Genomic DNA, 13561 nt, shown 5'->3' with positions numbered 1-13561 from the left:
ACAACGTGAACTCAAAACACAGAACTTAAATGCACAACGTAATTGACTAAATTAACGAGACACGGCTGAAAGACTTAACTAGAACTGAAAGTAGGGCACACTGAGCGCATGACAACAACAAAAGAGACCAAAGACATGACAGTTTCAATGTATACATCGCTGTTTTTTTTCATGCATGACCAGGTGTTAACCACATATTCTACTGATTGAGAGAGGAAATACTGCAGTTTGACTTACTGCAAGTGGCAAATTTCTGCATAATTATGGGGTTTATTTTTCTGTCAAAATATTTTTTTTTCCTTTAATCCATGTGTATTCTAGACATGAGACAAACAGATACAGAAGATCTAATGAAATAACACTTAAAATGTCATGCGATATTAAACACTTTGATCCAGCAATCACAGGTTTTGTTGATTGTCGGCGTCTCTTTTGGCAGCACTCGACTTGAAGGCATTTTGATCTATTTCTTCTTACAAAAAGCTTAATTTCATTGACTTTTTTATAACAGTCTTAAATAAACCCCTTGCTTCAGGTCAGATAATAATATCCAGATTCTTCTAAAACACACTTTATTGAGAGTCATTGTGCTCACAGGCTGAACATTGATTTATGCATGCTGAAGACTTTATCAAAGATTTTGTTACCCTTTCTGGGCCTATGGGCATCCACATTTCTTTGTTCACACTCTTGAGCTGTGAAAAACAAACTGTGAGATTAAATTGGTTTTGTTTTGAAGGGGATAGTTCATTTTATGAAATAATGTATCATTGAGTATTTATAATACAAAAAAAAAAACATGTATCGTGATGTATCGTTTATAAATAAAAATCAAAGTGTCCTTAGATGATCACGCCTTTATATGTGCAGCTTTTACTATCAAAATTTAATTCAGTAATCTTTTACCATATGTCTTCTGGTAAAGTTTAACAGCCAGCTGTCAAAATAGATTTTTTGCAGCAACTTTGCTGTGGTTCATTTTCTGCCTAATACCATGAAGAACTAATCAAATCCAGCACTGGTAGTAGACTTACTGAACCACCTTAAGGTCAGGATCATTTTCCACATGTCATCAACTCACTTAGCATCTAATGATTCATGATTATATAGACACCCTTTACCTCTGTGGCATTCAGTTGTCCTGATGAATCTAATTCAATTTAATACAAGTCGCTTAAAGCTCTGCTGTGGTTAAATAACCATGAATGAATCTTGGGTCTTTCTTTGTTACCGTTTAATGTTGCTGTTCTGCTCCTCTCGTGAATATCTGGGATGCGGAAGGAACTCTGGGCTGGAACTGGAGGTTTAGCCTTTCCCCGAACAACACCGATGTGTTGTCTGTCTTGTTCACTCCTGAGTGATGCGAACTCCGAGGGACTTGTAGGACCATTCCACATTCATGTTCTCTTTCTTTTTGATCTCTCTGCTTTGTGAAGTGGACAGCGGACAGAATGACATTCTAAATCCCCTTCACACGTCACTGTGGAAAAGGTTCACTTCAGTGTGATTGGATTTCTGTAGGAACAAATGTCTTTTGTCATCAGATAAGACAACAACAGGCCCTGTGGAGAGGAGGGCTTCTTATTGGCCACTCGTTCCCTCTAATCAATGAAAACTCGTTTTTCAAGATTCAAGTGTGACTTGCCATAGGAAATTCTTAAAAAACTGCTGGAGTTTGGTCTCTCCTCTTACCTTCGGTATTTGAAAATGAAATTGCATGTTACTTGCGGAGTAGTTCTGTTACATCAGTTTGTGCTTTACCGCTTGTCTTCTGCACAGATGACTAAAGGTTTCAGAATTCCTCTTTGTTATTGGTTGTCACCATATTAGTGTCATGCTTCACCAAGTCCTACTGGCAATGTAAAGAATTTTTCAACAAGGCATATACCAGGAAAAATGTAATATGTTTCATATAACAATGCGGTTCAGATTTTGAGGTTTGAGCTTCTGTCATTTTCCTTTTTTGATTCGCAGACTCTATACAGGATTTCTAGGTTTTTACAAATGGTGATTTCTGTGGCATCAACAATACTATTTACGTCACAATCTCTTTACTGAAAAATCATATATGGCTCTTACAATGCACAGTTACTATGCATAAAAACATCAGCATATCATTTCCATGCACATTCCCATCCACTTAATTTTTAAAGCCATTAAAGATTTTTTTTCTTACAGCAGTGGTTGTGCAATATTCTTGTTGGACAGATGGAAACCAACCAATAGATGGTTTAACCTGATTGATCATTGTTCTGACTAAAAATATTGGAGCATTTTATTATCAGATTACTTGACTTCTAACATGTGGAAGAATTCAAATCTTTGTTTTTGTCTAAACCTGGGCAGTGTACACCCACCTTATGCAATTGAGCAGTTCATTTGGAAAGAAGTGTGGGTCATAAGTCTCTCAGGTCAACACAACTTTTCTGGGTAGTTGGTCTATGAGGTAAAAAAAACAAAAACCACACTGCAATGCTCTAATTTCCAGCCTACTAAGTAGAAGACCGTAATGGATACACAAAGTTCTCAGTATACTTCCTGGAATGACATCAGAAACGCCTGCAAAGAGGTTATGCTCCTGCAAGCAGACCTGCACCTCAAGGTACCTTCAGCTTCCAGAATTTTTAGGACATTTTGTACTGTCTGTCACCCTAATCTTCATCTTGTCATCTACACTGAGATCATTTTTTAATTCTCCAAGCAATTCAAATGCTACTCATCACCATGATGCAGATTCTGCAGCAGAGAGGGAGACAAGGAGAATATAGGAGACAAGGAGGCTCTTGTCTATCAGTGATCTCAAAGAAAGATCAGACCATCTATTTTCCATCCATGTATTCTGTGAGGGAATGCCGGTGCTTATCTTCGTGTCTTGAGCCATTGACTGTGGAACACCCTGAACAGATGGCAGTTTCATCACAGGACACACATGTACACTCACACTCATAGACCATTAAGCATCTCCTAAGAATCTTTAAATTGTGGGGGGAACTGGAATACCAGGATAGAAACCTATGTAAACAAAGGTAGAACATGCAAACTCGTGCCTCTTGGCTTATTTGGGATTTAAACCGGTGATCTTCTTGCTTCATTTTCACAGTGTTGCTTCCTTAGCTGCTGCACCATCCACTTTCAAACTTTTCTTTATCCGGAGGTCCTTCAAGTTCTTTGCAGTCTGCTTCTTGTTACATAAAGGGCACACTGTAGAGTTTGTAGAGACTGAAATATCCACACAAAAACTGTCCAGCACTGAGTCCCCTAATGTTCTCATATGCCATGACTCAGATACAGTACCATGTCTCTGACTCATACAAAGTCTCCTTCGAGCCATTTTGCACAACCTTTTCTTGTCTCTTTTCTACACTTCTTCACACTCCAGATAGTAACAAGTAACTGATAGCTTTAAATAATGGCCATAGCGTGCATTAAAGGATAGTTCACCCTGAATTGAAAATTCTCATCCTCTTGAAATTGCAAAACAGCATGACTTACTCTCTTTTGTTGAATTTGAATGGTGATTTTAAATATTCTTACATTTTGGCTTAAATATAGTCTGTTCCACACAGAGCTACCATATGGTTTCAAAAGACTGAAGGTATTAGCAGTGCTTGTTAAAGCAAGCGGAATAATCCATATCACAGGAGCAGGTGCCATTTTACAGATACTTGCTATTTTTGCTCCTAAATGAGAAATTAGCATGGTTATTATAAAGATACTGAAGATAAGTAAAACGTCTGTAAAATGGTTGTAGCAAACAGCTACCTAGCAATACCTTAGGAAACCCGCAATATGCTACAAAATAGCCAGTTTTTTTCAGTAGTATAGTTTGTATTTACTCTAGGTTCATTCTCAACATATGCATTTATGTTTTTGTGCATGCAAACAAAATACTGTATGTTTCTTTTACTTTTTTGCAGTTGGAACGGATTATGGGCAGGACACCATTGAAAGTGCCGGAGTCTTCTTGTTTAAAACATTCCACAACAAAGACCAGATCGGTCACGAGGAAACCAGGGCCATAAAACAGATGTTTGGACCCTTTCCGGCGTCTGCAGCCGAGTTGTCTTGTGCAGCTGTTGGTCGTTTAGTGGCCCAGATTGGAGAATCTCAGGTGGATGCTTTCATCCAAACACAGAGTTCTCTCAAGACGGTGAACCATACTTCTATCTTTGGACGGAACATTGCTTTCTCATTTGACACATATGTGCTGGATGCTCAAGATACTCTGCCCTGGTCAGAGGGGACTGATATGGAGCAGGACGTGGACTTTCACAGCTTTCTCAATAATCATGTTGGTGAGCGGAGAGCAGGAGGTGACAGAGATGATGCTTGCTCCGCAGAAGAGCTAGAGCGGAGAAACCCAGACAGCTCCATCCTGAGACAAGAGGTGGAGAAATACCTGAAAGAGGGAAATATGGTATCATCCAGTGCCGAAGAGCTCTCCACCTCTCTTTTTGAGATGCTTGCTTCCACAAAAAGCGATGACGAACTACAAAACGAGGTGAGAAATGTTTGTAACAAAAAAATCTATGAATTTATTTATGGAAACGTATATTGGAAGTGTGATACTGTCTTTCATGGCCAGTTTTATCTTATAAAAATATCGTTATCTTATATTTTTAGTTGCTGTCAATGTTGTCACTCACAACGTACAAATGGTTTTAAGCAGGTTACTGTTGCAAAAGACAATCTTGGGATTAACTGTTTATTAAATATTATAATATATGCATCTCTGCTCAGACTCAGCAGATAAAAAAAAGTATAGTTTGAAGCTTGGCTCGCCTTGTCTTTGTATGGTTCAGTGCAATAACTGTACAGCAGCATAAATTATAAATTATGTCAAAGATTGGAGAACTGATAAAAACCTGTTCACTAAGGAAATTGGATCGCATTACGTTGTAACCTCGTGCCTCAGCATTAAAGTTCATATTTGCAAGACTACCGACACATCAATTAATTATAACACATTGTGACCCTTAATTATAACAGCCCACTCGGTTTAGGAAACGGAAGATTTCAGTGACCACATCCAGAGTACAGTCCACTTTTGTGTCAACAGTATAAAGCCCACAAAGGTACACAGACACACTTTTATTATGTTTTTTTTTTTTTATTAGGCATTGGGTGCAAAATTTAATTTTACATCTTGTTTGCACTTCATAAATGTGTCCAAGAAGTGCACACAGATGAAAATCCATTAACACATTTTCCCATGACCGATGCGGACTTCGGTATGCTGTCCACCATTTTTGATACAAGACTTTTTTTCCATTACGGATTTTATTTATCGCAAACATTTGATCATCGGCGTATATTATCATAAACGTGAGAACATGGTAAACGTGAGTCTTACAAATAACGTTCTTTTATTAGTGCTAGGGGTTTTTTCATTGTTGTGTGAACACGAACGCTTGACTGTGACTTCTATTACTTCCAATCTGCAGCAAATATATTGTTGTTAGAAATGAAGAATAAACTAGTTATAACGTCAAACTGAAAAGATTTCTCCCAGTGTTCCACCGTAAAAAAGTGCTCAAAATCTTTCCAGAACAATAGTGAAATTGAATTCTTTAGATGCCAACTGACCAAACTAAGCCGACAAAGACAGGTTTAGTGTTTAGCGGCAAAACACACACAAAAAGAGAAACCTATAGAAGCTACTTTTTTTTTTTTTATAGTCCCTTTTTAAGTGTTTTTAGTCTCAGAATGTAGGTAGCATGTACTGGTTTTGATGTGTAATCTTCGGTGATAGGGGTGGTCCCCTGTGCCAACAATGAGCACTGTAGTACCTGACTTACATCCTGTTCTAATGTTCCTCACGTAGCTGACATTTGGAAGCCAGCTATCCCACTGACACCTTTAGATGTGGGCTGGCCTTTGTGTGCCCGTCTCTCCACTATTCTCTGCACGCGTCACTCTAAAGTCAACAACAGAAAAGTTAAAAGGCTGCTCATTCACTACCATTAAACCTGACAGTGGCAGTGTGAAGAGCAGCTTTTAATATTTCACGTTTGTACTTTATAAATCATGACATTTGCTGCCGATTCAAATCTATTTAGAGCAATGAAACGTAGAGGGAGATTAGATGAAGCTAATTTAAAGGCTATTTAGAACTGCTTTTCCAGGAGAAAACTGCTGATTGATGGAACGTTTGAAAAAAATATAACAGCTGAAAAACTTATTGAATACTTTGTTATTGAACAGGTTGATTTTAGTATGGTTTTTGATTCTAACGGTCACATTTTAAATGTATAAATCCGTGTTATGCGAATTACGAATTATTAATCAGAGAATTTAAAGGGACTGATGTTTGCTAGACAGCATTATGCAAAACTATCCAGATGTTTAGAGTATATTTAATCTGACAGATGACAATTTATGAGTTTCTCTGAGGCTCTTTTTTGTCAAACAGGCTGTAAATACAATGTCCACCATAAAATAATTATTGTAATTGATCACATACAACACCACATACATTATTTGTATTAAAAATAATTTTAAATATGAAACAATTTGAATGCTATTCTGATGATTGTCATTACAATAATCAAAGCCATCCTTCCTAGGTACAACAATGATATTTGAGTTTTTACATATAACATAACAATTTTTTGTGATAGTAGAAAAATGATATGAGCAAAGTAACAGTATAACTGCATTTAAAAGAAAAGAGTCTGCTGGGGCATTTAAAACAGTAAACGGTACACCACACAAACACGAAAAGACAAACAAACTTGGAAAGATTTGTAATAGTTTCTAGAGAGCACAGGGAATGTGTATCTACTTCAATGAAATCGCTTTGTACTTCCAGCGTAGAGGTGTGCATTTATTGCCTGTTTGCCTTTTTTCTCTATTTTAAAGCTCTTTTTAAAGCCATTTTTAGCTTTTTTTTAGCATCCCTGCAGGAGTGGTATCTGTACAAAAGATCTGCTGAAAAGATTTTACAGTCATGTCAGTGAAACTGTCACACCCATACCATTTTATTGTTATTTGGCTGTTAAAATCATTTTGGGAACAGAGGGATTTTAGATTTCACAGGATTTGGATACAATGGTTTTTACATAAAGAGTTCAACGAAGGATGCAGCAATGTTAAGGTTCACTCACCCATTTTTTTACCTTGACATTTAAAAATAAAACACTGCTATTTTATAAGCACCTTTATATTTATTAAACTAGTTGTTTACCTCCACAGTATACTCTAGGTACTTGTTTAAAAAAAAAAAAAAAAAAAAAAAAAAAAAAATATATATATATATATATATATATATATATATATATATATATATATATATATATATATATATATATAAATTACTATTTTGATGTAATAGTTCACTCAAAAATTAAAGTAAGCTGTAAAAGTAATCATCCTTAGGTCATTAAAGATGTAGTTTGCTTCTTTGTGGGAACAAATTTGGAGAAATGTAGAATTTAGGATCCTTTGCACTGAATGGATGCCGTCAGAAAGAGAGTCCAAACAGCTAATAAAAACATCACAATAATCCACTCAACTCCAGTCGATCATATTATGAATAAGGGAATTAGATTTTAGCCTGGAGCCATTCTAAACTCAGAATGTCTTATTGATGGATTTGTTTCTTACAAACAAGCAGCTTTTCGCTTCACAAGATGCTAATTTATGGACTGCAGAGGATCCACTGGTACGCAAGAGATGTAAGGTTAAATGTCTCCTGTTCCCTTGAAGAAACAAACTCATCTATATCTTAGATGGCCTGAGGGTGAGCACATTTTCTGCAAATTTTCATTTTTGAAGGAGCTATTAATCCAAAAATGTGTGATCTTTTAGTCCTGTCTTCTTTTTTGGTCACATTACCGCTATTACATTTAAATGTTCAGTATTTCGCATGTATTTATAAGATGTAGTTTGCTGTACATTATTGGATATCATGGATCAAAATGTGCAGCTTCGTGAATGAAATTTAATTTTAAATTAAAAATGTAATTACACTAGGGGTGGACAGGTGGGGTGCAAAATTATTATTATGGTTTATTTGACTTATTTGCGACATTATGTCATACATGGAAAGTAAAAACTGCACTAGGATCCAACGTATCCTATTTGCATAGCAGTGTTATCCTAAAAACTGCTCTTAGAGAGCTAATGGCTCTTGTTTTTGAAGAAGTCCAGCATGGTAATTCGATTGGACCACAATTGCCCAGTAGTGTTCACGTTAATTTAATTAAGATTATCAATGTCATTGTTTCACCATAAAGCATACAATTGCAGCTCATCATTTCGATATCTGCCATACTACAGTTCCCTTGAGAGATGAGTGCTCAACATCATATGTATTATTCTTTATGCAAAATTGATTTATGCGTAAAACTAGACTGTGGCTTTTGTGGTGATTTTCAACTCATTAAGCTTCGAGTCAGGCAAGACTCTGAAGTCTTGAGCACGTCTTGTCTGCTATCTTTAAAAGCTTTGCCTCTACTTCTGTGAAGCTTAGCTTTAGGTGTGTTCAGATAATTACCAGGACTTTACAATATTTTAATCTGGCCGAGTAATAGTCGTTTATTAATAAACATGTGATTAAAATGAACCATTTAAATAACTTCACAAATCAACGGAAAGTCTCTACAGGTTTGAAAGATGTATTAAGGCCCGTTCACGCCAAAGCATGAATTGGTGCTGATTCGGCCTCAAAAGGAGGCCCTACAGCGTACTAATGAATTATTGTGGTCTAAAACCAGGCGTTTCAGTTTCATTGTCCAGGCCTTGTATATTAGCCTTCGTACCAGTGGACGATATTGTCTGGTTATTGTAAGCACACTCGCTTCATCAGTCAAAAAAATTTGGTCGACTAATTATGACGTTATTTGTCAATGAAACGAACGCTCCTTGTAATTCAACAATTGTTCCATATGCATATGCTGATAATGGTTAATTAATGCATAGCACATACAGTAGCGACGCGCAGAAAGTCAGCACTGGTTTTTGTAAATTAATGATTAGATTAATGAAATGTGAGGTTATAATGCTACGTTTAGTCATACTGAACTTGATTCACCATTGGATCAGTCTCAGATGGCTCACTTAAAGTACACCGGTCACTGGTTTGCAATAAAAATATAATAATAATAATAATATAATGAGGTTTTCTTTGAGGAACTTTGTTTCAACTTTGGTTTAAGGCTGTTTGTATCAGTAGGAATTATAATTCCCTTTTGTTTTCTTTGAAATGCTTTGCCAAGTCAACTGATTCATAATTAAAAAAAAGTTAACCTTGCTAACAATTGATTTTTTTTCAATACTGTGTCTGTTCTGGTTGCTGTTTTATATAAACTTCTCTGCACATATCCTTTGATTCTTATCTCACATTTTCCTAATCTCATCTCTTTCTCTCTCTCTCTCTCTCTCTCTCTGACTGGTAGCTGTTTGAGTTTCTAGGTCCTCAGGGATTTGAGATGATCTCCAAACTCCTCCAGAGTAGGTCAGACATTGTGGATTCCCTGGTGTCCATCCCGTTGGATAGCAGACCTCACTTCACTTCAGGTACGCTTGGTAGCAACTTCTTAGAACTTCACAGCGTAAACAAAATTCTCTTCATGCTTTATTAGTTTAGTCACAGGTTATTATGGTTTTATATGATTTAGAAAAATAGAAATAAAACAAATTGAATGTACTAACAGAGCACATCAGTCTGGGTCACAAACATTTATATTAAAGATAATTTAGTTATAAGTTTTTAAGACTCAAGTTGAAAAATGACATTACTAGTAATCTTGAAGTGATGTACTTTAAAGGGATCCCCAGGGTGTTAAGACATTTATAGCTTAATATAACTAAATTATGTGTCTTACTGAAATATGTTATAGAAACCCATTAAAGGTGTATGTTATTTTAAGAAAATCGACAGCCGTTTCTGGACTGGGGGGCAACATTATTTTATGCGCACATTACATTCTACGCCAACGTCGTCAAATGGTTTTACTTGGTGAACTACTGGCCCTTTTTACTGCAACACAACTCAGAATAAACAGTTCAGAAAATAAAATTCTGATAAGATACCACATTGTGTCATTTTTGGTTGTAATTTTCAGTTGAAGGGCAACAAGAAAAGCAACGTATCACTTTCCTAGCCATTTTCCTAGTGATAAGAGTCGGGCAAAATAATGGAAAGATGCCTGTAGATGAATAAAACATCCTAAAGACTTTTTCTGTGTCTTCTCCACTTCAGCTCTGATGCCTTTGATTATTTCAGTAGACCACAGCTACCGAAAGAGCTTACAAATGGCTGAGACAAGAAACGCTATGCCATCCCGTTAGGATGTAAACATATCTGCGCTTATTATTACGGAGCGGCCGATGGAGGAGTTTCTTATCACGGATTACCCTCGATATCCAGGGCATTTAGACTTCTTGTGCGGGAAAGAATTATAGCGCGGCATTTGGTTTAGACCTATGGTTATATCCATCACATCTTATAAGCTTTTTTTTTGCTATGTATATCATCATTATTTTTCGAGTTGTGTATTCTGAGTGCTCACCGAGTGAGCTGGCGTCTCCCACTGTCCAAAATATGTATAAAACAATGTGATTTTTTTTTTTTATAACATAAATGGGTTTTCTTTGCAAGGGACATAATTTACACCATACTAGTCTTAATACCCAGGGTTCCTTTTAAATCCACCAATCAGAAGAGTCATTGTTACCTGCCACTGCCACAACCACAAATGCTTTTTCTATCTACCCAGCTTTTTCTGAATTTCAAGTACTATATTTTTTAGATTATGTATTCATGCGCATCAGGTCAATAAAGCCGGTTCCTTGATTAGCTGTAAATGTTCATCACCCGCTTTCAAATGGAGCGGCAGTTAAAACTCCATTTGAAAACAGGTAAAGGAGATTTCAAAGAACCAGATGTGCATTAATATATACCGATGGCTATATCACCCAGCCAAATATTTCAGTTTATATCGTTGTGATTCATCATGGAGATTTTTGAAATTCTTTCCTATGGCTTTTCTTTATTCATTTAAAAACAAAGAAAGGCCATCTGAAAGAGTGAACGAAAGGAAGATGAAGAGAGAAACGGGGCCACTGACCCTTTAACATCCATAAAGCTTTACAACTGCCACCTCTCAAAACACTGCGTTAGTCTTTAAACGTTCTCTATTAACCTTCACTTCACGACAATGGGCTGTTTGTCTGAACTCTGAATGCTGTATATCATGATTTAAAGTACCTGTGCGCTGCTCACATCAGAGAAATTAGCGCTCACTTAAAGGCAGTTTCAGTCAAACATGACCATTTTTAGATTAAAATCCTTTTTTTTTTGCACATTGTCCGTCTGCCACCTCTTTATTCCCCGGGAATGTGTGGTCATTTGCTTCTGCGCTCTACGGCAGCGCTTGAACTTGGTGACAACATGGTGTCCTGAGGTTTAAAGATGTTGGTGATTGGAGACGTAGCACCCGCAGGAAGCATGAGGTCTTTTTCAATTATGTAGCGATTTCATCAAGTAAATAATGTCAGCAATGTGCATTGTTATACATGAATCGTGTTTAATGCTAATGATAGGTGTAGATCAAGTTAGCAATGTGTCTCATGCTGAGGGTGTGGTTTAGTGTACAGGAAAACAAATCCTAGTTACCGATATATTTAAGGATTTACTACAGGACAAACAAGGGCATGTGTGCTTATGAGTAGGAAAAGAAATTCAGTGCTTTATTCCAAAGTACGTTCCTCATATGTTGTACAGTATATATGTTTTGTAAAGTATACATAGAAATCTATCACCAAAAGAGATTTAATACTTCATCATCATCATCAGACAGATTGCAATTGAAATTTTTAATGTAATTAATTAAACAATGTACAGAATAATCAAATTAACCACAGATTATTCGCACATCAATTTGGGCTGAGAAAATACGTTATTATTGCATTAAATGAGAAAAACATTCTGTAGGCTAGACGTTGCTACAAAATGTAGCTTTATAAAGAAATAAGTGAAAGACTTTGCCGTAAAATTAATGGTAAATTGCTGTAAAGAGATCATAAATCTTAGTTAAAAATACTAGTTAAGAAAACACTACCAGTGTATTCTGGGGATCATGGTCTGAAATGCCAATAAAAATGAAATATCCACTTGTTCCTAATGCTGGGATCCTTCTGATATCTTTCAAATACGATAACGAGCTGTTTAAACTAAACGCATCAAAGCGAACGTCCTTCCACTCCATCTGTCCAATTGAAGACCGACTTAAGTGGGTGTTCACGTATAAAGTAAACACATATCTGTATACCGCATCTAGTCAGTCATCTTCCTTCATCATATCTAACATCTATCAGTTCAACTATCAATCCGAACTTTTCAAATAAAATTTTCCCATGGATGGTTGATCATCTGCTGGATATTTGATTGTCACATTGAGTAAACATTCAGCTTTGAGAAACCACATCAAGACGTGAGCATATTAACATTTTAACCAGTTTGTTTCTTCTGCTTTAAAAAAAGTAAATGCCTGAAAATTGCATTTTTACCCTACACTAGAATATGAGCTTATGAAATATATAAGCATTTTAGTTACCAAGCTTATATTATGTCTTCACACACTAAAACAGAGAGAACGATCATCGGAGCTTTGCTTTAAAAGTGCGAACAGGGGGCTTTAAAACAAAGCACGAGGTGTTTTACCGCAAATATCACATAAACCCATCCACAGCCAGCTACAATAATAAACCATTGCTTTCATAAGCACCGTGAAGTGTGACAAGCCCACAGACAATAAAATGTGCAGCAATAAAGTAAAAAAAATCAAAGCCAGTTCAGTGTAAAGTGTCTTTAAGAGGTTTTGTTCTGTCTTTCTACACTCACCGTGAGAATAAGTGACTATGAATATATGTGCAGCTCTATTGCGGGACTGTAATTTCTAAGCTATATGTCATTTCTGTTAGCACTCTTCCTGTGAGCACTTGGCCATTAATGAGGAACTGAACTGCTCTTGAAAGACTTAATCCATTAAACTTCCACTTTTTAGCGAAATGGCCCTTTTCTGTAAGTGTTCATAAAATTAGTACAATTACCAGAGGTTGCCTCCTCTAGTGCGCGGCACTGTAAAAGCTGTGGAAGTGAATTAAATATTCCCAGTGCTGTATAGTCACACTTTTTTATATAATAAAAAAAAGATGGATATATCTCATTTCAACAACTGCTTTGTTGATCATTTATGTAAAACAACTTCTTTTAGTCAAGACAGAGTTTGATATCAGCCCTGCTGCAATTTGGAGCATTTGCCTGGGTCCTAATCCGACTCCTCCCACCTTACATATACCTAAACCCACCCATCTCCACCCCCCGGTCCCTAAACCAACCATCTCCACCCACTAGATCTGGATCCAATCCCACCCCCTGGATCCTTGTTCTGCAGTGAATGCACTGGCCAGTCAGAAATTGGTGAGAATTCACTGACTGTTCTGCTCTAGAAGTTTCGTTCAGTGCAGGCCAGCACACTTGTGAATCATCTCATAACAGAGTGCAGACGTGATGTAAATGAAAGATGCATTATGCAGTTTAGAGAGATTCATTGAA

At 36.6% G+C, this 13561-nt stretch overlaps 1 protein-coding gene across 2 annotated transcripts in view; it reads left to right on the top strand.

Moving 5' to 3' along the window:
• ascc3 (activating signal cointegrator 1 complex subunit 3) overlaps positions 1 to 13561 on the top strand; it is a 148924-nt gene that overhangs the window by 3949 nt on the left and 131414 nt on the right. For both annotated transcript variants that reach the window (XM_043260891.1, XM_043260892.1), the window contains exons 4-5: positions 3918 to 4501; positions 9399 to 9519. In XM_043260891.1, coding sequence (XP_043116826.1) covers positions 3918 to 4501; positions 9399 to 9519 — 705 coding nt within the window. The remainder of the gene's footprint in view (positions 1 to 3917; positions 4502 to 9398; positions 9520 to 13561) is intronic.

Source organism: Puntigrus tetrazona, chromosome 16, assembly GCF_018831695.1.
Source record: "Puntigrus tetrazona isolate hp1 chromosome 16, ASM1883169v1, whole genome shotgun sequence".
NCBI lineage: Eukaryota > Metazoa > Chordata > Actinopteri > Cypriniformes > Cyprinidae > Puntigrus > Puntigrus tetrazona.
The sequence above is the reverse complement of the archived record's forward strand: the minus strand, read 5'-3'. Positions and strand labels throughout refer to the sequence as shown.